The 24,359-nt window shown below is 43.6% G+C and overlaps 1 protein-coding gene across 1 annotated transcript; it reads right to left on the bottom strand.

Annotated features, from left to right (window-relative positions):
* Nucleotides 1–5,965: 5,965 nt before the first annotated feature.
* On the bottom strand, nucleotides 5,966–23,444 carry LOC121552067 (calmodulin-1). Its single transcript, XM_041864736.1, has 6 exons — nucleotides 23,336–23,444; nucleotides 18,852–18,882; nucleotides 17,968–18,111; nucleotides 11,631–11,737; nucleotides 10,918–11,053; nucleotides 5,966–6,027 (listed from the first exon to the last, which is right to left on the bottom strand). The coding sequence occupies exons 1-6, from the start codon at nucleotides 23,336–23,338 to the stop codon at nucleotides 5,999–6,001; spliced, it is 450 nt and encodes a 149-aa protein (XP_041720670.1). The 5' UTR covers nucleotides 23,339–23,444; the 3' UTR covers nucleotides 5,966–5,998.
* Nucleotides 23,445–24,359: the final 915 nt, after the last annotated feature.

Below are 24,359 nucleotides of genomic sequence, written 5' to 3'. Positions count from 1 at the left end.
CTCTGTGTGTGTGTGTGTGTGTTCAGTCAACTGTATTATGTAAGGGCAATAGGGAGTGTGTGAGGGGGAGCGGGGAGGGGGGAGGGTTTTCCCCACACAGCTGTGGAGGTGCACTTCAGACTGTGTTAATGTTATCACCGTAACTCCATGATATGCATAAACTATCAAAGTGAGGGAAGGCCCCATGGTGCAGATTTGCACCCGGTGATGGTAGGCCCCATTCTGTAGGTGGGCCCCATGGCGCAGGTAATCCGTGTATTGCAGATAAGCCCTGTGGCGCTGTTGGGCCCCACGGTGCAGGTTATCCCCACTGTTCCGAGGTTCTTAACAATGTTTGGGCGCTACAATGCAGGTGGGCCCCACAGGACTGGGACTCTACGCCACTAGCAGCCATAGATGGTCGGCTGATGTATGCACGCACTCTTGCACGTACACACTCACATTCACACGCACGTATGTACACACATACACACACACACACACACACACACACACACACACACACACACACACACACACACACACACACACACACACCGCTAGGAGGGAACAAACTGTTCCTGTTCTGCCAGTCTGTACATTATTAAAGGTTGTTTGTAATGCCTGGCCTGGCGAGGGAATCTTATATCATCGCTTGTGAATATTGCATGAGTTCAGAGGCCCTATTGTCGTAGTAATATTGTGTGGTCCTCTGTAGCTCAGCTGGTAGAGCACGGCGCTTGTAACGCCAGGGTAGTGAGTTCGATCCCCGGGACCCCCCATACACAAAAATGGATGCACGCATGACTGAAAGTGGCTTTGGATAAAAGCGTCTGCTAAGTGGCATGTTATTATTATATTTCCCAACAATCAAGATGGATCACAGTGTTGTCTCATAGATACATGGAGGAGGGAGAGAGAATAATGAAATGAGGAAAAGCCCCAAAGACGAAACCAGAGTGAAGAAATGAAGGGAAAGAAAAGAGATGAGTGATGGAGGAGAATAAAAATGAAAAATGCTGTAAGATAAACAGAAGGGGTAGGGAGACAGGAATAGGGGGATAGAGAGAGGGAGATATATGGAGAAAATAGAATGCCCTAGTGATGAAGGGAGCTCCTTGTGGTCATAACTCCAGCCCTGCAGAGAGAGCGAGAGATGGAGAGAGACAGACCCAAGGTGAAAAGACAAGGGGTTGATTCAGTAGGCTATAGGTTGGGATGGGATGACTAGGGAGAGAACCCTGCTGGACTCAGCTCTGTGAGACTGCACCAATACTGCAGTCATCATCATCATTATAGGCCAGGAGTTGTTCTGTTTTTCATGATCAGTTCATGCTGTCAAGAAAAACTCCTGGCAGGATCCTATGAGGAAAAGGTGAGGCAGATTGATTCTAGAGTCGGTGTGAGCCCAGAAAGAGATAAATGCCCCCCCCACCACAACCACCCCCCGTCCATACACACACACACACACATAATTCACAGGCCAATCTCATCAGTGTGCCTAGTTCTTTCCCGCAGTAGAAGTAGCAGCTGTGATACGTGATCTCTCCCCTGCTCCGTCTCTCTCTCCCTGGCCAGTGCTTCTCCCCTTACTACCACTGCCACCGCACAGTGCTGCTTCATTTACACCTAAAATATTGACGTTCTTTATTTAACCCCTGGGGGGCTCCGGTGTCACTACAGAGAAGAGGGGAGGTCTTAATGGTATGCAGTGTGTGCGTGTGTAACCCACCAGTATCACACAAGAGTAGAGGGGAAGTCTGGTCTCTCTCTTCTCCTCTCCACTTCAACCATGCAGGTCTGTGGGGTCTGGTTATTGGCTCCGCCCCGCCTCATTTGCCGGTTGTCAGTAGTAGGGTATTGTTCATTGTCAAGCCCACTGGTTTTGTTCACGGACCACCCATACGTAAAATGGATGCACGTATGACTGGATAAAAGCGTCTGCTAAATGGCATGTATAATCAATACCCCACCTGTCCACAATCAGTATTGGATTTTAGAGTAGTGTGACGGTCCTGTGTGTTATAGGTCTCACCGCTAGCATCAAGCTAACCAGGAGTGGGTGGCTGACAGGTTGCACCACACAACCATCAAATGGAGCCTTTGGTTAACTGGTCCCAATGGGGTGAAGGTGGGTTGTCAACCTCATCAATCGATTTCACGGCTGGTGCTCCTGTGGCGTTTCCTGTCATGTGCGAGCGTGAGTGAGTGCTTCTGTGGTGAGGGTACCTCTACATGGTGAAGGGTTCCTGGTGCACGTTTTCATCACATGATATGACTGTGTATATGATGTTTACAATACCTGGAGATGCGTTTTATACAGTTGAAGTCGGAAGTTTACATACACTTAGGTTGGAGTCATTAAAACTCGTTTTTCAACCTCTCCGCAAATTTCTTGTTAACAAACTATAATTTTGGCAAGTCGGTTAGGACATCTACTTTGTTAGGACATCTACTTTGACACAAGTAATTTTTACAACAATTGTTTACAGACAGATTATTTGACTTATAATTCACTGTATCACAATTCCAGTGGGTCAGAAGTTCACGTACACTAAGTTGACTGTGCCTTTGAACAGCTTGGAAAATTCCAGAAAATGATGTAATGGCTTTAGAAGTTTCTGATAGGCTAATTGACATCATTTGAGTCAATTGGAGGTGTACCTGTGGATGTATTTCAAGGCCTACCTTCAAACTCAGTGCCTCTTTGCTTGACATCATGGGAAAATCAAAATAAATCAGCCAAGACCTCAGAAAATGAATTGTAGACCTCCACAAGTCTGGTTCATCCTTGGGAGCAATTTCCAAATGCCTGAAGGTACCACGTTCATCTGTACAAACAATAGTACGCAAGTATAAACACCATGGGACCATGCAGCCATCATACCGCTCAGGAAGGAGACGCGTTCTGTCTCCTAGAGATGAACGTACTTTGGTGCGAAAAGTGCAAATCAATCCCAGACCAACAGCAAAGGACCTTGTGAAGATGCTGGAGGAAACAGGTACAAAAGTATCTATATCCACAGTAAAACGAGTCCTATATCGACATAACCTGAAAGGCTGCTCAGCAAGAAAGAAGCCACTGCTCTAAAACCGCCATAAAAAAGCCAGACTACGGTTTGCAACTGCACATGGGGACAAAGATCGTACTTTTTGGAGAAATGTCCTCTGGTCTGATGAAACAAAAATAGAACTGTTTGGCCATAATGACCATCGTTATGTTTGGAGGAAAAAGGGGGTTGCTTGCAAGCTGAAGAACACCATCCCAACCGTGAAGCACAGGGGTGGCAGCGTCATGCTGTGGGGGTGCTTTGCTGCAGGAGGGACTGGTGCACTTCACAAAATAGATGGCATCATGAGGAAGGAAAATTATGTGGATAGATTGAAGCAACATCAAGACATCAGTCAGGAAGTTAAAGCTTGGTCGCAAATGAGTCTTCCAAATGGACAATGACCCCAAGCATACTCCCAAAGTTGTGGCAAAATGGCTTAAGGACAACAAAGTCAAGGTATTGGAGTGGCCATCACAAAGCCCTGACCTCAATCCTATAGAAAATGTGTGGGCAGAACTGAAAAAGCGTGTGTGAGCAAGGAGGCCTACAAACCTGACTCAGTCACACAAGCTCTGTCAGGAGGAATGGGCCAAAATTCACCCAACTTATTGTGGGAAGCTTGTGGAAGGCTACCTGAAATGTTTGACCCAAGTTAAACAATTTAAAGGCAATGCTACCAAATACTAATTGAGTGTATGTAAACTTCTGACCCACTGGGAATGTGATGAAATAAATAAAAGCTGAAATAAATCTCTACTATTATTCTGGCATTTCACATTCTTGTGAAGTGGTGATCCTAACTGACCTAAGACAGTGAATTTTTACTAGGATTAAATGTCAGGAATAGTGAATAACTGAGTTTAAATGTATTTGGCTAAGGTGTATGTAAACTTCCGACTTCAACTGTATATCACAGTAACCACATAAACATGATGTAACAATCCTATAGGCCTCATCTACACAGAACTGCAGAAAAGGTGTGTGTATCTTGAATGTACATTAAATGAACGTGCACATGCTATAGCCTATGGAGATATGCCATTAATAGTAAACGATGATGTATGTATGTTATCCTATTCGCTGACAGAAAGCAGAGCCACTCCACTATACGGAGAAGCATGTGCTCTGGCTCTCCTATCAGTACTAAGGGAAATGCTAAATGCTAAAACATAAGGTCAGAATGGAGCTGGGCTAGCCAAGGGTGGACACTGGACAGACAGCCAAACTCTACTCCTCACCAAATATGGTCAAATCATGACCCAAATATGATCAAAAACAATGTGGTCACAATGATCACGTCTTCGTGGACTTTTAGGTAACGCCATAGCATGGTCAACCACTTTTCTCTATTAGTGTGTTTGAGTTTGAAATATTATGAACAGTTTAGCCTGGGTTTTCCTTGCCTTACTAGGACAAGGCTAGGGCTACATCATGGAAGCTTCTCTCTCCAGCGGAGGCTTATTTAAACTCCCACTTGCCTTTTTCAAACCCCCAACATTCTAGTAACAGCGTGCAGCTGTTGCCTAGCAACAGAGAGCCGAAGCACAGCCGTAGATGTGTATCTATGGCTCAGTGAGAAAGCAAACAGTGGTGTATTTTTCCCTTTCCTCCAAGCCTCTAGCTAGCTAGAGCTTGCTGACAAAGCAGGAGCAGATATTCAAATGTTGCTGCGACTGGTTTGGCTAAATTTAACAACGTCGATATACAGTGTACAACACAGTAATCTTGAATAATTTAATAAACTAAGACTATAATTCAGTCTTCTATGTCTGAGATATAGATAATTTGTCTTTATGTAGTATCATCACAGTTGATATTTGACAATAGATTCAAATCACTGTCACATGACATCAAAATGACATCTCAGCAGCATTCTATATACACACAATAACAACAGCGATTAAGTTCATGATCTTTTTTTTATTTGAAAAAAAAATTAAAGACTAGCATGTACAACTTGGAATGAATGTAAACTGAACTCAGATGAACAGTCGAAAAGACTCTTGTGCTGCAACTCTTACCTACAGAATGCATACTGCATATATACAGTACACAACAATTTCGCCACACTCTTGTCCGAGTCGAGAAAACAGAAGAAAGAAAAACGCCAGTGAATCTCCCTTAATGCCAGAAAGAGGGACACTCCATCTCAGCAAAAAACAAAGCTCCACCGTAAGACTTTTTATATCCCTCCTCTTCAGGGCAGGGACGCACAAATACCTAAGATGGCCGTCCAAATAACATAACAAAACAAACGAAAAACAAAAGCCAAACATTTTGAAAATGTACTTTTTATCTAACATACAAGTAAGTTCCATTCCACTTTCAGCTTGAATTATAAACCTTCTATCCTTTCATATACCATATCACTAGGGTTCCTCTCCAAATACAAAAAACTGTACCAAACCAACAATACCATACCAACGACACCCCTGTGGAATCAGCACGCTCGGATTGGCTGGAGGGAGTGCTCCAGTCACAAGCTGCATGCATGAAGAACAGAAAACCGAGGAGAAGAAGAGAGAGCGCGAGAGACAGAGAGAGAGAGAGACAGAGAGAGAGAGAGAGATACAGAGAGAGATACAGAGACAGAGACAGAGAGATAGAGAGAGAGATGGCCAGCCCAAACATCACCAGCAAATGGATGGAACGTGGAAGGGGTTCCGGGGTTCCAAATGCCTTGCTTCAGTTTGAAGGTAGTTATTATAGGGTTGTTATATTCATCTTTAAAGTACTGATGCTAAACTCATCGTTGGGGGGACAGGGTCACTAACCATATCATGCAGATATTTTTTGTATCTTTTTTTCTCTGTGTGGATGGACAGAAGGATATTTTATTTTAACATTCAATTATTTTCTATACAGAAACGGTATGAATAAATGAACATTTCTTTTCCAAGAGGTAAGTAAAACATTTGTGATTTTTTTTTTTCTTCTACAAGGGGACAAGGCAGGTTGGCCGAGCTTCACTTTGCAGTCATCATCTGTACAAACTCTGTTGAAAAGAGAGAGAGAGAGAGAGAGAGAGAGAGAGAGAGAGAGAGAGAGAGAGAGAGAGAGAGAGAGAGAGAGAGAGAGAGAGAGAGAGAGAGAGAGAGAGAGAGAGAGAGAGAGAGAGAGAGAGAGAGAGAGAGAGAGAGAGAGAGAGAGAGAGAGAGAGAGAGAGAGAGAGAGAGAGAGAGAGAGAGAGAGAGAGAGAGAGAGAGAGAGAGAGAGAGAACACAAAGATAAGTAACGTACTATAGCTCATTATGCCCCATTGGCAAAGCGCCAGGCGAGGCAGTCAACTGCTAAATTGTTAAACTGTTTATAAATGTTTTAATCAAGCAGTGGAGGAACAGAATGCACATCATTCTAATTAGTGTCCCGTTTCCAAACGGCTTCCATGTTCATCTCATTAAGCTTATTTGATTAAAAAGTCACTGCAGTGTGAAAACAAGACAATGATGTCCAACCAAAATAAAGAAGGCTTTCAAATGCTTATAGAGTACATATGCTGTTTATGGCACAATAAGAGAGAGTGAGGAAGTAGGGCGCTTTCCAGCCAAGACATATAGACTATTTATTGTGTCAACAGCTCCTTCTAAAAAATGAGCGCATTGTCTTGTGTAATGCACTTAGGGAATAGGAGTGAAAGTGGGGGAGGGGAAAAGAGAGTAGAGTTAAGACTATAAACTGAAAATTATCGACATCGACCATACCGTTCACTTATCGCAGGCATTTTGCTGATATCGTGAAGTTTGAAATGAAATGTGTTTTCTAATATGGGTGATTGTTAATGGGACAATTGATGGATACAACCATCAGACTAGTACTAGTAGTTTAAAGGATATTTTAATTTTTTACTGTGGTGCACATTAAATGTTATAAACGTATCATTCTATTTATTATCACATCAATTCAGGCAATTTATCGCAATATGGATTTTTGTCCATATTGCCCAGCTCTGAGAGAGAAAGAATAGAAAAAGAGAGAGGGAGCAAAAGGCTGGTTACGCCTGCTACAGGGCTGGCGCTACACGTTACATGTAGCTGGTTCAGCCTGCTGTACAGTGCTGGAAAGGCTGTATAACCAGTCGTAACCACCGCTACATGTAGCTGGCTATACCTCTTACATGTAGCTGGTAATACCTATTACATGTCTGTTACATGTAGCTGGTAATACCTATTACATGTCTGTGACATGCCTACTACAGGGCTAGCACTGACTTTTACATGTACAGTGCCTTCATAAAGTATTCATACCCCTTGACTTATTCCATATTTGGTTGTGTTACAGCCTGAATTTAAAATTGATACATGGTTTTTGTATTTTTATTTTTTTACCCATCTACACACAATACCCCATAATGACAAAGTGAAAACATGTTTTTAGAAGTTTTTGCAAATGTATTGAAAATGAAATACAGAAATACAGTGGGGGAAAAAAGTATTTAGTCAGCCACCAATTGTGCAAGTTCTCCCACTTAAAAAGATGAGAGAGGCCTGTAATTTTCATCATAGGTACACGACAACTATGACAGACAAAATGAGATTTTTTTCTCTCCTGAAAATCAGATTGTAGGATTTTTAATGAATTTATTTGCAAATTATGGTGGAAAATACGTTTTTGGTCAATAACAAAAGTTTCTCAATACTTTGTTATATACCCTTTGTTGGCAACGTTTTCTGTAAGTCTTCACAAGGTTTTCACACACTGTTGCTGGTATTTTGGCCCATTCCTCCATGCAGATCTCCTCTAGAGCAGTGATGTTTTGGGGCTGTCGCTGGGCAACACGGACTTTCAACTCCCTCCAAAGATTTTCTATGGGGTTGAGATCTGGAGACTGGCTAGGCCACTCCAGGACCTTGAAATGCTTCTTACGAAGCCACTCCTTCGTTGCCCGGGCGGTGTGTTTGGGATCATTGTCATGCTGAAAGACCCAGCCACGTTTCATCTTCAATGCCCTTGCTGATGGAAGGAGGTTTTCACTCAAAATCTCACGATACATGGCCCCATTCATTCTTTCCTTTACACGGATCAGTCGTCCTGGTCCCTTTGCAGAAAAACATCCTCAAAGCATGATGTTTCCACCCCCATGCTTCACAGTAGGTATGGTGTTCTTTGGATGCAACTCCGCATTCTTTGTCCTCCAAACACGACGAGTTGAGTTTTCACCAAAAAGATATATTTTGGTTTCATATGACATTCTCCCAATCCTCTTCTAGATCATCCAAATGCACTCTAGCAAACTTCAGACGTCTGGCACTGCAGGATTTGAGTCCCTGGCGGCGTAGTGCGTTACTAATGGTAGGCTTTGTTACTTTGGTCCCAGCTCTCTGCAGGTCATTCACTAGGTCCCCCCGTGTGGTTCTGGGATTTTTGCTCACCGTTCTTGTGATCATTTTGACCCCACGGGGTGAGATCTTGCGTGGAGCCCCAGATCGAGGGAGATTATCAGTGGTCTTGTATGTCTTCCATTTCCTAATAATTGCTCCCACAGTTGATTTCTTCAAACCAAGCTGCTTACCTATTGCAGATTCAGTCTTCCCAGCCTGGTGCAGGTCTACAATTTTGTTTCTGGTGTCCTTTGACAGCTCTTTGGTCTTGGCCATAGTGGAGTTTGGAGTGTGACTGTTTGAGGTTGTGGACAGGTGCTTTTATACTGATAACAAGTTCAAACAGGTGCCATTAATACAGGTAACGAGTGGAGGACAGATGAGCCTCTTAAAGAAGAAGTTACAGGTCTGTGAGAGCCAGAAATCTTGCTTGTTTGTAGGTGACCAAATACTTATTTTCCACCATAATTTGCAAATAAATTCATAAAAAATCCTACAATGTGATTTTCTGGATTTTTTTTCCTCCATTTGTCTGTCATAGTTGACGTGTACCTATGATGAAAATTACAGGCCTCTCTCATCTTTTTAAGTGGGAGAACTTGCACAATTGGTGGCTGACTAAATACTTTTTCCCCCCTAGTATCTCAATAAGTATTCAATACTTTGTAGAAGCAACTTTGGCGGTGATTACAGCTTTGCAGATCTGGATTTTTTCCCATTCTTCCTTGCAGATTTTCTCAAGCTCTGTTAAGTTAGATGGAGAGCGGAGGTGAACCACAATCTTCAAGTCTTTCCACAGATTTTCAATGGGATTCAAGTCTGGGCTTTGGCTGGGCCACTCAAGAACTTTCACATTCTTGTTCTGAAGCCATTCCAGCGTTGCTTTGGCTGTATGCTTGGGATCAGTGTCCTGTTGGAACGGAAATCTGACCGTCTAAGGTAGTTTGGACTCTGAAGAAGGTTCTCATCAAGGATTTGCCTGTATTTGGCTCCATTCATTGTTCCCTCTATCCTTACCAGTCTCCCAGTCTCTGCCGCTGAAAAGCATCCCCATAGCATGACGCTGCCATCACCATGCTTCACGGTAGGGATGGTGTTCGATTGGTGATGAGCTGGCCTGGTTTTCTCCAGACATAGGGCTTTGCATTCAGGCCAAAGAGTAACATTTTTGTCAGACCACAGAATCTTTTGCCGTATGATATCAGTCTTTCACGTGCCTTTTTGCAAACTCCAGGCGTGCTGTCATGTGCCTTTTTCTCAGGAGTAGCATCTGAGAAAAAGCCCAGATTGGTGAAGTGCTGTAGAGACTGTTGTCCTTCTGGCAGGTTCTCCCATCTCAGCCAAGGAATTCTGTAGTTCTGTCAGTGGTCATTGGGCTCTTGGTCACCTCCCTAACCAAGGTCTTTCTTGCCCGGTTGCTCAGTTTGGTCGGACGGCCAGCTCTAGGCAGAGTCTGGGAAGTTCTATATTTTTTCCAATTTACCAATGATGAAGACCACTGTGCTCTTGGAAACTTTCAACACCAAAAATGTTTTATACCCTTCCCCAGATATACAGTACCAGTCAAAAGTTTGGACATACCTACTCATTCAAGGGTTTTTCTTTATTTTTACTATTTTCTACATTGTAGAATACTAGTGAAGACATCAAAACTATAAAATAACACATATGGAATCATGTAGTAACCAAAAAAAGTGTTAAACAAATCAAAATATATTTTATATTTGAGATTCTTTAAAGTAGCCACCCTTTGCAAAGCATTCCAGGTGAAGCTGGTTGAGAGAATGCCAAGAGTGTGCAAAGCTGTCATCAAAGCAAAGGGTGGCTATTTGAAGAATCTCAAATATAAAATCTATTTTGATATGTTTCATACTTTATTGGTTACTACATCATTCCATATGTGTTATTTCATAGTGTTGATGTCTTCACTACTATTCTACAATGTAGAAAATAGTAAAAATAAAGAAAAACCCTTGAATGAGTAGGGGTGTCCAAACTTTTGACTGGTACGGTATGCCTCATCACAATTCGATCTCGGAGATCTACAGACAGTTCCTTGGACTTCATGGTATAGTTTCTGCTCTGACATGCACATTCGACTGTGGGACCTTATATAGACAGGTGTGTTTCTTTCTAAATCATGTCCAAACAATTGAATTGGCCACAGGTAGACTCCAATCAAGTTGTAGTCTCAAGGATGATCAAAGGAAATTGGATGCACCTGAGCTCAATTTGGAGTGTCTTAGCAAAGGGATGTAAATGAGATATTTCTATATTTCATTTTCAATACATTTGCTGAATTGAATACATTTTGAATTCAGGCTGTAACACAACAAAATGTGGAATAAGTCAAGGGGTATGAATACTTTTTTGTTTTCCATGCAAAATGTTTTGAAACGTTTTCCATTTTGTGCCCCAATGAACACTACCCAGAGCTAGCCTGGAACAACTTCTGTCCTCCTCTTACCTTCATAGTTGACCTGTCCGTCTCCGTTATATTAACTAATAATATCCACTGCCACATGTGGCTGGTTAAGCATACAGGGCTAGGTGTACTGTCCTCTTACCTTCGTAATTGACCTGTCCGTCTCCGTCAATGTCTGCTTCTCTGATCATCTCGTCTACCTCCTCGTCTGTTAACTTCTCCCCCAGGTTTGTCATGACGTGACGGAGTTCTGCTGCGCTGATGTAGCCGTTTCCGTCCTGGAGACACGAGGGTAGAAATCCCATTGGGTGAGAATAGACGGAAAGGCATTCCCATTGGGGAGCAATCAGGATATAAACGAGAGGCAAATCCCCATTGGGCAATGATGAGTGGAGAGGTGAATCCCCATTGGGCAATGAACTGATAATTAAATCCCCATTGGATGGTTAATTATATATATATATATATACACACACACACACATACATACACTCTTAGACAAAGGGTTCTTCGGCTGTCCCCATAGGAGAACCCTTTTTGGTTCCAGGTAGAACCCTTTTTGGTTCCAAGTAGAACTCTTTTTGGTTTCATGTAGAACCCTCTAGGGAAAGGGTTCTACCTGGAACCCCAATAGGGTTCTACCTGGAACCAAAAAGGGTTATTCAAAGGATTCTCCTATGGGGACAGCCAAATAACCCTTTTAGGTTCTAGATAGCACCTTTCTTTCTAAGAGTGTAGCATCACCATAACTGGAAGTTTTGACGATGTGTTTATCAAAAGGTGGGTTTATCTTATGAAAGATGACTGTTATTACTCTCCAAGGATGTGTTAGATAGTAAACATGCAGTACTTTACCTTGTCGAATACCCTGAAGGCTTCACGGATCTCCTCCTCACTGTCCGTGTCCTTCATTTTTCTGGCCATCATGGTCAGGAACTCTGGGAAGTCAATGGTGCCATTGCCTGGATTGGAGATAGGAAACACCCTGTTTAGTTCATTATAACACCCTGTTTAGTTCATTATAACACCCTGTTTAGTTCATTATAACACCCTGTTTAGTTCATTGCAATGATAAGTCTCCCGAGTGGCGCAGTGGTCTAAGGCACAGCATCGCAGTCCTAGCTGTGCCACTAGAGATCCTGGTTCGAATCCAGGCTCTGTCGTAGCCGGCCGCGACCGGGAGACCCATGGGGCGGCGCACAATTGGCCCAGCGTCGTCTAGGGTAGGGGAGGGAATGGCCGGCAGGGGATGTAGCTCAGTTTGTAGAGCATGGCGTTTGCAACGCCAGGGTTGTGGGTTCGATTCCCACGGGGGGTATACAAAAAAATAATAATGTATGCACTAACTGTAAGTCGCTCTGGATAAGAGCGTCTGCTAAATGACTTAAATGTAAATGTAAATGTAATAAGATGCTGATAATAGTAAACATACAGTAAAAAAAAAAACTGAACTGTGTATAAATGACAAAAAAGGCTTGTTTATTGACTAGCAATTCTTCATCATCCTATGATGATGAAAGACCTTGAAAAGCCTTTCTGTGAAATAACCTGTTATGTCCTTGCATACAACTCATTCCACTTCCTGCTATAAAAAGCAGTGCACACTGCAGAGTATCCTAGTACTAGACTGTGTGTCTTCCCTCTATACCTCAGGGTAGCCCTGGGAGGATGTTGTAGATGTACACTACACATCTACAGAGACCAGAGGAAGAGGGAGAATCCATCCTCAGTCATCCATAACGCAGACATCTCCTGTGCTGGGCTGGAGTCTGGGGCCAGGCCCCATAAATTACCTCACATCTGCCCCTGACAGAGGGCCTCGCTCTGCCTGGGGAGTCAGTAACCAGGGAGCTTGCTGCCTCCTTGACATAGCCTCTAACCATCTCTCATCCTTCTCTCTAACCAGGCCTCACAGGGTATGTGGGTCACAGGAAGCTGCTGAGGGGAGGATGGCTCATAGTAAAGGCTGGAATGGAGTAAATGGAATGGTATCAAACACATGGAAACCATATGATACTGTTCCATTTATTCCAGCCATTACTATGAGCCCATCCTCCCCAATAAAGGTGCCACCGGCCTCCTGTGGTGTGGGTTCATCTGTGGTGGATGAATGGATGGATGTTGGTGGCAGCCATGGGATCTCTCACACACAGCCCCTAACCACCTCAACAACCAAGCCACTCAGGATGTGGTTAGAATTAGGGTTAGGAAAAAATGGGATTTTAATGGAAATCAATTTTAGGTCCCCACAAGGACAGTAAAACATATGCTGTGTGTGTGTGTGTGTGTGTGCCGTTCAGCAAGATAGAAATTCATCAACACACTAGGAAGCTCGGGATGTGCGGGGGTGGCGGAGGGAGGGGGATGGTAATGATTAAGGGCAGTTAAAAATAAAACGTCATGATTTGTTGTTGCTGCCTGCTGGGATTGAGGGAAGGTCAGAGATTCCGCTGGATTAACCCCGCGTGGAGTAGAGTGTGTGCTGTGTGCTGTTTGCGTGCGCTGTGTGTGTGGAGTGGAGGATGGGTGGGGCTGGTGGTACTGGGATTAACCAGGGAAGAGGAGATCTCCCTGTAAGCAGGGCTGTAACAACAGCAGAGTAGAAAGCATAATGTGATGGTGATCTAATGGCCGCGGGCTAGCGATCTCAAGACCTTACACACAGAGACATGGACATACAGAGACACACAGACAGAGAGGGAGACGAGATACAGAGAGACGCACAGACTCTGGGCCAGCAGCACAAGCACATCAGCCATCAAAAGGAACACTTGCCACTGGGGAGCCCCAATCAGAGAGCAGAGACAGCCTGTGTGTGTGTGTGTGTGTGTGTGTGTGTGTGATGAGCCACTTTGCAGCCAGGCAGGGCCTGAAAACACACTACTGGAAGAACAATCAAGAGGAAGAGGAGGAGGCCTGGAGTAACAGAGCAGCCTGATCACTAGCAATAGACGGCGATTTTGGACGTTTGAAAAGGTCCTGAGAACGTCGATATATATGCTTTCATCGGTGCTCACAAAAAAACAAAAGCAAAAATGATTGCCCAGCACGAACCCGTGATACTCGGAGCCGGAGTGCGCTTCTTAGACTACTGCACCACCGCAGTTCCAAATGCTCTCGCAAGCCATGAGAATACTTGATAGTTGATGTTTTTCATTATTTTGTTTTAAGCCTTCCCCGAACCATAGACCTAACCTTAAGGACTCGGAATTAATACCTAAACTTAACCCTTTGAGTTGTTTCTGTTTTAACCCTGGAAGCATGCGAAATTAACCCTGTAACCACTCTGAATTAATGCGTCAAAAATAGACTTTCATCCATAATAGGTTGAATTCCGAAAGGAAACTATGGGTGTTTATCAAAATGCATACTACCGTGCTCCAAGCACGCAAATTGGAGCACGGGAGGGTTGTAGTATGAGTCCAAATCAAAGTATGCGAAGAAACGGAGCACGGAGGGCACATCGAAGACGTACTCTTTTTGTACATATTTTGAAGCATGCATCGATACAAGCTTCAGCGGAAAGTATGCACAGAAATATGACGCAACAACGTAAAAAATGTGGCAACATTTATTGAAATCAATGGCGCCCATTATTTGAGCTAAAGCGAGAGAAAATAAATTCTGACTTCAGAATGAAATGTTGCCCATTCACATCTCATATGTTGCCTGACTACAATATTTATCTTGATACATTAATAAATACATGCTGTGTTCAAATTGGCATGGTTACCTGCTACAATACCCACTGCAGTGTGCGTAGGTCGCAAGTCCATTGTACGTCAATCGGGCTAACTGGCTAGCTACTACTGTTAGCTAGCCAGATAGCCACAAAGAATTGTTAGCTAGCTACCCACAAAGAATTGACATCTATGTTGCATAACATTAGTTTTAGCCTGTTAAACTATCCGTTTAGCTAGATTATTATGAGTCACATATATATGATAGTTAGTGCCTTCAGAAATGTTTCATACCCCTTGATTTATTCCACATTGTTGTGTTGCAGCCTCAATTCAAAATTTATTAAATAGATTTTTTTGTGCAAATGTATTGAAAATGAAATACAGAAACGTCTCATTTACATAAGTATTCACACCCCTGAGACAATACTTTGTAGAAGCACCTTTGGCAGCGATTAAAGCTGTGAGTCTCCCTGTGTAAGTCTCTAAGAGCTTTCCACACCTGGATTGTGCAACATTTGTCCATTATTCTTTTAAGCTCTGTCAAATTGGTTGTTGATCATTGCTAGACAACCATTTTCAGGCCTTGTCATAGATTTTCAAGTATATTTAAGTCAAAACTGTAACTCGGCCACTCAGGAACATTTACTGTCTTCTTGGTAAGCAACTCCAGTGTAGATTTGGCCTTGTATTTTAGGTTATTGTCATTTCATTTTTCATTTCATTTCATTCTGCAGAAAGGTGAATTCACCTCCCAGTGTCTGGTGGAAAGCAGACTGAACCATGTTTTCATCTAGGATTTTGCCTGTGCTTAGCTCCATTCTGTTTCTTTTTTTATCCTGATAAACTCCCCAGTCTTTAACTATTACAAGCATACCCATAACATGATGCAGCATACCCATAACATGATGCAGCCACCACTATCCTTGAAAATATGGAGAGTGTACTCAGTAATATGTTGTATTGGATTTGCCCAAACATACCTATTTGTATTCAGGACTAAAAGTGAATTGCCACATTTTTTGCAGTATTACTTTAATGCTTTGTTGCAAACAGGATGCATGTTTTGGAATATTTGTATTCTGTACAGACTTCCTTCTTTTCACTCTGTCAATTAGGTTAGAATTGTGGAGTAACTACAATGTTGTTGATCCATCCTCAGTTTTCTCCTATCACAGCCATTAAACTCTGTAACTGTTTTAGAGTCACCATTGGCCTTATGGAAGGACGCCTGTATCTTTGTAGTGACTGGGTGTATTGATACACCATCCAAAGTGTACTTAATAACTTCACCCTGCTCAAAGGGTTAGGCATTGGAATACCTCCCTGGTCTTTGTGGTAGAATCTGTTTGAAATTCACTGCTCAACAGATAATTGAATGTGTGAGGTACAGAGATGAAGTAGTCATTCAAAAATCATGTTGAACACTATTATTGCACACAGAGTGGTCCATGCAACTTATGTGTAAGCACATTTTTACTCCTGAACTTATTTAGGCTTGCCATAACAAAAGGGGTTGAATACTTATTGACTCAAGACATTTCAGCTTTTCATTTTAAATTAATTTGTAAAGATTTCAAAAAACATAATTCCACTTTGACATTATGGGGTATTGTGTGTAACACAACAAAATGTGGGAAAAGGGGTGTGAATACTTTCTGAAGGCACTGTATGAAGTAAAACGTTTACGTTGTGTATATCTTGTTTAGTCTCTATTGCCACTGTCTTGGCTGGAAGATGGTTCAGTGAATGGGTAAGTCCATAGTAAGTCAATAGGCCTAGCTAGCTACCCACAAAGAATTGAAATCTACCTTGCATTAGTTTTAGGTTGTTTTTTCCTGTTAAACCAGCTGGCTAGCTAGAACGTTCTCGGAAAATGCACTCAGAACATGAGTGTGGAGTACGGTAGTATGCATATTGAGAAACACCCTATGAGATCTTGCTGCAGCGAGAGTTGGCTGACTGACTCCAGGGCCTGACTCTGCCAGGCTTGACATACGAGAAGGAGCGATGGAGTGGGTGGGAGAGATGGAGAGTGGGAGATGAGGAGGAGAGAGGGAACGAGTGGGAGATGGTACAATTATACTGTATATAAGAGCCACTGCTGACGCAAACTATAGGAGGCAGACTCATTCTACGGTCTATGAGGACATTCATTCCTTAGCCTAGCATTATTTCCCCATAGCTTTTCCTAGGCAAGGCGGACCGGCCCCTAAGACAACATCCAGGGCTGCAAAATGTTCCATTGAAACCAATGAAGTCCAAATATTTTTCACACTGGGGCAACAGAGATTGGTGGGGAGGGATCAAACCCGGAGAACCAATGATAGGGCAACACAAACACCACTTCAGAGCCCAAACAAGAGTCCTCTTCCTCGCTCCTCTCCCAGAGACCAACAGCACAGCTCTCTGGGGTAAAGCTAACCTCATTCTCTCCCTCCGTCATCCACTCTGCTTGTTTAGTAAATAATCTGTGGCCCTGCTGTTGACATCACTATGAGGGTACGGAATGTACAAAGCGGAGAGGGGAGTGGGAGATGAGAAGAGAGGAGATACTGAATGTACAGAGTGAAACGCAGAGCAGATCGGAGAAGAGGTTATGGAATTCGTTTTATTTTCCATTACTAGCTTCATCGCTGTCTGACCCAGACTGCCTAAACCAGAGAGAAAACGCTGTACAGATAACTAGACAGGACAGAGAGAACAGATAGAGAGAACAGAGAGATAGAGGGGGGGACTTCGGATAGATACAGCGAGCCGAGCCAAACCGTGGTGAGATCGATCAATATGTCTGCAATCGATACGGCCCCATTTACCAAAACCCTTTAAGCTGGCAGGGCATCACCGGGGTTTAGGAGGCTAGGCCTGGTCGCCTAGACGACTGACAGGTTTAATTTCCAACATTGTTAAGAGTCAAGGACACTGCCGACCGACTCCCACCATGGTCACTCATTCTTAATGACTCAAAGTGCATCCCAAATGGCACCCCCTATGGGCCCTGGTCAAATGTAGTGCACTATAAAGGGAATAGGGTGCAATTTGGGATTAACCCTCAGTCGCAGTTGATTCAGCCATAACTATTTAGGCAGGAGTCAGTTGTGTTGATAAGTTGACAGGGGTCTTGAAGACTTGTCACTCACCATAGTGCTCTTAGTGCGAAAGCTGACATTGAGACAGTAATCTGCTTGTCCTTCAGGCAGGTAACAGTGAAGTCATAAGACATTGAGGGACTGTTTGACAGGCAGTGAGTGACTGAACTGCATAGGCTAAGCTCTAAAAGGGGACAGACTGTGCTAAACGAATATGTTGAGATCATGCAACTGCATTCTGCTTTGGTCAGTTTATGGTGTGGAACTCACAATGACTACAGGTTTAGTCGCCTTTTGATGATGCACGTGTTTGCGCAAGTTTCCCTGTTTGAGCTTCTTATCCCCATTATTATTTTATTTTTTACCAATCAGGTGTGCCAACTCCAGCTTCCGGTGACCGTCCCGATCAGATATTTTACTCACCGTCAGCGTCGACCTCGTTGATCATGTCCTGCAGCTCAGCCTCTGTGGGGTTCTGTCCCAGCGACCTCATCACGGTGCCCAGCTCTTTGGTCGTGATGGTGCCGTCGCCATCCTTGTCGAATAAGGAGAACGCCTCCTTGAACTCTGTGAGGAGGGAGGGAGGAGAATGAAAGATGGGGTTACGTTAAGTCAGTATTTCCTACTGGTGTGTGGGTCAGACTCAGTCAGGCCCTCTTGGGCTGTGGCTCAAGCTTTGGTTGGGGGATGGGTAACATTTACACTAAGCTATTCTTAAGGGAGGTTGTAAAGGGTTTATAGACAGTTAATTACTAGTTAATAAGATGCAGTTCAAGAGAGACCTACAGCTAAAGGTATGTGTTGGAAGTTTAGTGTAGAATTAATGGTCTTTGATACTTTTTTCAAATCAATATGTGCTAGGCATATATATGTGATTTTAATATTGAAGGGCCATAAGAAACCACTCCAGAGCAAGATGTTTGAAGTGTACTGCTGAAGACAAGACCGAATTAGCCTGGGACCCAGTAGCATTGGCTAATTAGCCACCGAGGGGTTTAGAGATCTAACTGAAGAGAATAACAGAGAGAGTAGTAGCTAGTTATCACTGGCCCAAATCACACACACATCAAATGAGAAGATTCTATTTCATTCCAGTTATTTCAGACAAGAACATGGCTGAAGTCAATGGACAGTGACAGTAAAAAATAAGCTCCTGTATTTTTTTCCTTATGTTATATGTAATGTGTGTGTGTGTGCGCGTACATCCATTGGTGTGTGCATGCCCTGTATGTGTATGTGTACTGTTCATTAATTTGTCAAACGTGTTAAAAGCATGCTAAAGAGGGTGATTACTCAGTCGTTCCTACCTGCAATCTGTTCCTCTGTTAGTTGATCGGCCTGAGGGTAAAACATTAAGGAGAGAGAAAAACAGTCAGTCAGTCACTCAGTCGCTAAATCCCAAACACCAAACGACTTAGTCATTCTCTCCTGGCTGTCGCCTGCCTCCATGATGTTCCAACACCCCACAGTGAGGACATTGTTCAGGGGACAGACTCACTCAGGGCTTCCTACAGACCAGTGACTTGGATGGGGAACCGGAATGTCCCCAACCTTGTTCCAGAGACTACCTTGGGTCATTTTCAGTGGACACAAACATGTTTTTGAAAACAGAAAAAGAGTGCCCTCTCTTGTTGCCAAGGTCATGTAGTAGACTACCACCTCTGTTTCTAAATGTTTTTCCTCCCTACTGAACACTACCCAGGTAGAATAACCTGTTTTGTACCTACTGGTCATGGCCCTGGCCTGATGTTAGCTGAAAATGCTAATGGAGTGTGTTCAGTTGTTCTGGTCTCCCTGACTCCCTCCCAGCATGTTCCCTGTTCTCGGTTAGCCCTATTTAATGACTCCGGTGAGTCAGAGGCGCTTTAATGAGTGTGTGTGTGTGTGTGTGTGTGTGTGTGTGTGTGTGTGTGATGACTTGGCAGCACTCCTCTACAGTGGGCCCACAGATGGATGAAGTCTTGACACACACAGGGCCTCAGGTTTCAAACAAACACTCACACACAGCAACAGCAACGTAGGTCTTACAACACTGTGTGTGTAAATGGTAAATCCCGCAGGTACCCTGCCAGATTGGCAAAACATGCTTATGATTATGGCTACAAACCACTGACGTAATGCTGAGTGCCTGCTGCTGGCACGGGGGGGGGGGGGAAACAGGAACACACTCTAATTGGCATTTCCCTCTATGCCAATAGTTTCCATCACCAGCTTTCCTGTGAATTAGTCACATAGCAACCAGTTCAGTTCTGTCCCAAAGCAGACCAAATATCCTATAGTACAGTAGATATGTGTAGGCTTTACAGACATCTGTGTAGTTTGTTTTGTAGATGCTCTTTAACTTAGGCTGATAGCAAAATACTCTCTTTACATGGCTCTGATGCTATATCGCTGGCCTAGGTCGATACGTCCAGTGCGATGGTTAACTTCACCAGGCTAAATTAAATTAGCTGACGTGATTCAATAAGCGGCCGACAATAGGCTTTGCTTTCCTCTCCTCCCTCTTCCTGTCAGAGATCAATTATTTTACACTGTAGGGTGGGGTTAATGAACGAATGGACATTGGCCGTGGCCTCTCTTCCGCCCTACAACTCATGTCTCTCATCCCTCACCCTGTTATCTCTCCCTCTCTCCCTCTGAAGGGTGGGGCGTCGGGTGGGTTCAGTGGCAGAGCTCCTGTGGCTGTTTCCCAGACAGCGGGGCCTCACCGTGCTGCTGCGCGACCAGGCCTTCTCCAGCCCTTCCGTTCCCTTTTCATGACTGGGCCTCACAGTGCTGCTGCGCGACCAGGCCTTCTCCAGCCCTTCCGTTCCCTTGGCAGCACTGGGGCTGCCTGGAACTCCTACTACAGGCCTTTCCCCTCTGGGGCTCCCGCTCTCTCACTCCTTCTCTCTTTTGGCCAGTCTTGCTGGAAGGCAACAGGGGCTTGGTGGATGTAGCAACCTGCTGGTAGGCAGCAAAGTACTGCTGAATATAGACAACACAGAACCACCCCACCCGCTACACGCACACACACGTCTGTGCCCAGGAAACTCCCTCTGAGTCACCATTTCCTATGGAATTGAGTGTTATTGTGCAAGCATTCAGGCCAGCTTGAGAGAGAAGGGTGTTTGTGGAGGCGTTCCTGCCTGGCATGAGTGGGACAACCACTCCCACTGTCCAACCATGTCTCTCTGTCCAACCACTCCCACTGTCCAACCATGTCCCTCTGTCCAACCACAGCATGGAACTAGAGACAGGACTCGTTAGTTCACTAGACCAACAGGTAGCCTATTGTTCTGGTGTCTGTCTTTAGGCTACACAACAGGCTTACAGCAGTAGCCTACAGAAGAAACTAGTTAGACTAGTTTCTGCTATGCAGTCCACCACTCTTCATAAACATAATATACAAGGCAGGCAGGTATTATCCTAGTGTCTTTAGTCTACAGGTTTACAGTGTAGCCTACAGTAGAGTAGGTAGCATCAGTGAGGCACCATATATGGACTTCCTACCCCTAAAGTGTATGAATATGACTCATAACAAAGGAAACCCAGGGCCATACTATATGTATGAGCACACACACACACACACACATTTGTCCTGGGAAGCTTTTGAGCTCATATGTGCTGAGCGCCTCTTCTCTTTCAGTCTGGACAAAAGATGAGGAGGGAGGGCGTCACCATCAACACCATCACCAGTAGGCTAGGGCTAGGGCACCATACTGACCTGATTGGTGGGTTGAGTTTTGGGTTGGGTTCATTAGGACACACAGGAAAAATTTAAAACATTTTAAAAACGAAAATTAGCATTTCTTATTGGATGAGTACATGTAGTCCCTCCTAATTTTTCAGTCTGTTTGCTGCCTAATGAACACAACCCTGATAGCAGTTTACAGGCTGACTCATCCAGGCCAGGACAGGGCCATTTGCCAAGCAAATCAATTATTCAATGCTCTGGATCAGATGTCCTCTAAGTTACTAAACATGCACCAGCAACAAAGGCCGGAACAGGAACAGGATAGGTCCGCTTATGCTTATACTACTTACTTGATACTTCCATCTCAATAGAGATACACGGTTTCTACTTCAATAGCTGTATTATGTTGGAGTGTACGGTAGGCCTGAACAGGGGTTTACTCACAGATGTAACTTTTCAAAAAGGGCGATACGCAATTTATTCTCCAATTACTACACTGGTGTGCAACATGAAACATACTGCATGCAGCAGTTCGATACTATATGGTATAGATATTTGATCGCACAGAGAAAAATGTCTGTATTGACTCCCCCAGAGCTATGAATGATCCATAGGGCTGATAATCAATAGATCATGAATATATTGATTGGGAGAGACCTTGCCCTTCTTCAACACACCCTGCTTCATCACTTCAACTGGATGACTTATCTTGGCATGACTTTGAGAGATGCTTTTAGAGCTTGATGCAGAAGACACATTTCGGTTGAATGCATTCAGTGGTACAACTGACTAGGTATCCCCCTTTCCCTTTCTATGGAAATGAATGAACTCAATTTCGACAGTTGGAAATTGTGTGTGAGCTGTTTGATCATTGACAGTTATACAGTGAAGTTCGAAACACATTGCTGATTTAGTCTAACAATAATTCCCATAAAATATAACTTTGTAGCTGCTCAATTATGTAATAAGGATGACATTAAACATCAATCAAATACTTTATTCTGCATTTGAAGGAATACAAAAACAGACCCAAGACTGAACAGTTGTTGATGTTCTTGCCTAGGCTACTGAGTATGCTTTTCTATTTGACAGAGAGCTTCTGGGACTCGATGAAACGACAATCACAGCATTTGCAAAAGACAACCTAATCAGGCGGCGTTACAATGAGATAAACGGAGCGTGAAGAAGGCGAAACTTTGTAACTACTGTACTGTAGAACGCCAGAGGGCGGAATTATATAAAATGTTGCAATTTTTCAGATTCCCCCACTTGAGGGAGATGGACGATTTCCGTTGCGGATCACAGGCGATTTATTGCTGCAATTCGCATTATGGTTGGTCCATCAGACAGAGCGCGATGATGCAATATGTAAAAAATGCAGCTAATAACGAGCCATGGAATGGGCTAATTTGCCTCAAAATGGGATGTATTTTATTCAGTATCATATAGGAGTTGATACAACTAGATTGCCAATTAATAAAACGTGTTGAGACATATCTTACATGTGCCAAAAATGTCAGCAGTAGCGTAGCTAAAAGGGCTTGTCAGCATTACCCCATATTTGCCAGTGCGCTTTCCTATTCCATCCAACACACTATAATCTGAAATGTAATCACTTTAGCTACAGAATTATGCTGTAATCATCTAGCTACTTGCTAGTTATCCCAATGCTATTAATCTGATTTTCGAATTAATTAAATCTGCACCGTGCAGCCTCGAGCCAGCAACATGCCCGGATATAGCCATCGAGCCAACTACTATGCCGTAAGAATTGCGCAGTTATCGCGGAATCCCGCTCCATTTTGTGTTTCATCCCGTTCATGTACACCTCAGCGGTTGCATCGCCCCCAGAAAATGTTCCTCCAAATAGAATCAACTCGCCCTCTTAAAACTAAATATTACATATCCCATCCAATTATATAACAGTTGCAAAATAACACGCTTTTTGATCACCCTAATTTAATTCCTGGTAAGATCAAATGCTGTAAACCTATATGAATGAATAGCAAAATAGTAAAATTCCCCATATCTTGACCCTCTTCCATTTCTCATTACATCGTGGCATTAAATGCATTGACACATTTCCTAAAAATGAATCAAAAATATAATACATACCATGTTTGATGGATCTGGGCTGATTGTCTATGAACTAGACAACGAGTGTGCTCGTTCCTTAGATGGAGTTTCCAGCGGGATGGAGGTGTGTCGCCGTGGTGGTGAGAATGGGGACTATGTATCCCTCCGCGACACTAGCCCAGCCTGTTCACTCACTTCCTTATTTCTCCAACCTCAGATACTGGCTAACCTAAGCCCCTCCCACTACAGGACGGAGACACGCCAATCACAGCACAGCTCTGCCTCTACCGTAGCATACTGTAATGCAGCAGGCCTGGGTTGTATTCATTCCGCAGATTCTGTTGCAAAACGTGTCTTAAACGTAAGCAAACGCAACTAAACTGGGAGGGACCTACCTACATTTGTCCAATGGAAACTCTCGTTTTTCTGTTTGCTTCCGTTTGGAAACAATTTCAGTAATGAATACTCCTCTACTGTGCACATCCCCCAATTCAATTATTATTTTTCCATAGGCACAGGAGGCTGCTGAGGGGAGGACGGCTCATAATAATGGCTGGAATGGAGTGAATGGAATGTGTTCGATACCATTCCATTGATTCCATTCCAGCCATTACTATGAGCCTGTCCTCCCCAATTAAGGTGCCACCAGCCACCTGTGTAGCATAGATAGATAGACAGTTCTCTCTGCTACCACACAGCAAGCGGTACCTGCATTGACACTTTTTGCACTAACTCGTTTGACTCATCACATACGCTGCTGCTACTGTTTATTATGTATCCTGTTACCTAGTGACATTATCCCTACCTACAGACAGTATATGTACATACAGTATGTACCTCAATTACCTCGTACCCCTGCACATCGACTCGGTAACTGGAATCCCATGTCTATAGCCACGTTATCATTACTCATTGTGTATTTATTCCTCATGTTATTTTTCTATTATTTCTATTTTTTTCTCTCTGCATTGTTGGGAAGGGCCCGTAAGTAAGCGTTTCACTGTTAGTCTACACCTGTTGTTTACAAAGCATGTGACAAATACATTTGATTTGATAGCAGGTG

The sequence above is a fragment of the Coregonus clupeaformis genome, chromosome 36, assembly GCF_020615455.1.
Source record: "Coregonus clupeaformis isolate EN_2021a chromosome 36, ASM2061545v1, whole genome shotgun sequence".
Classification (NCBI taxonomy): domain Eukaryota; kingdom Metazoa; phylum Chordata; class Actinopteri; order Salmoniformes; family Salmonidae; genus Coregonus; species Coregonus clupeaformis.
Note: the sequence above shows the minus strand (reverse complement) of the source record. Positions and strands in the feature narration are given on the sequence as shown.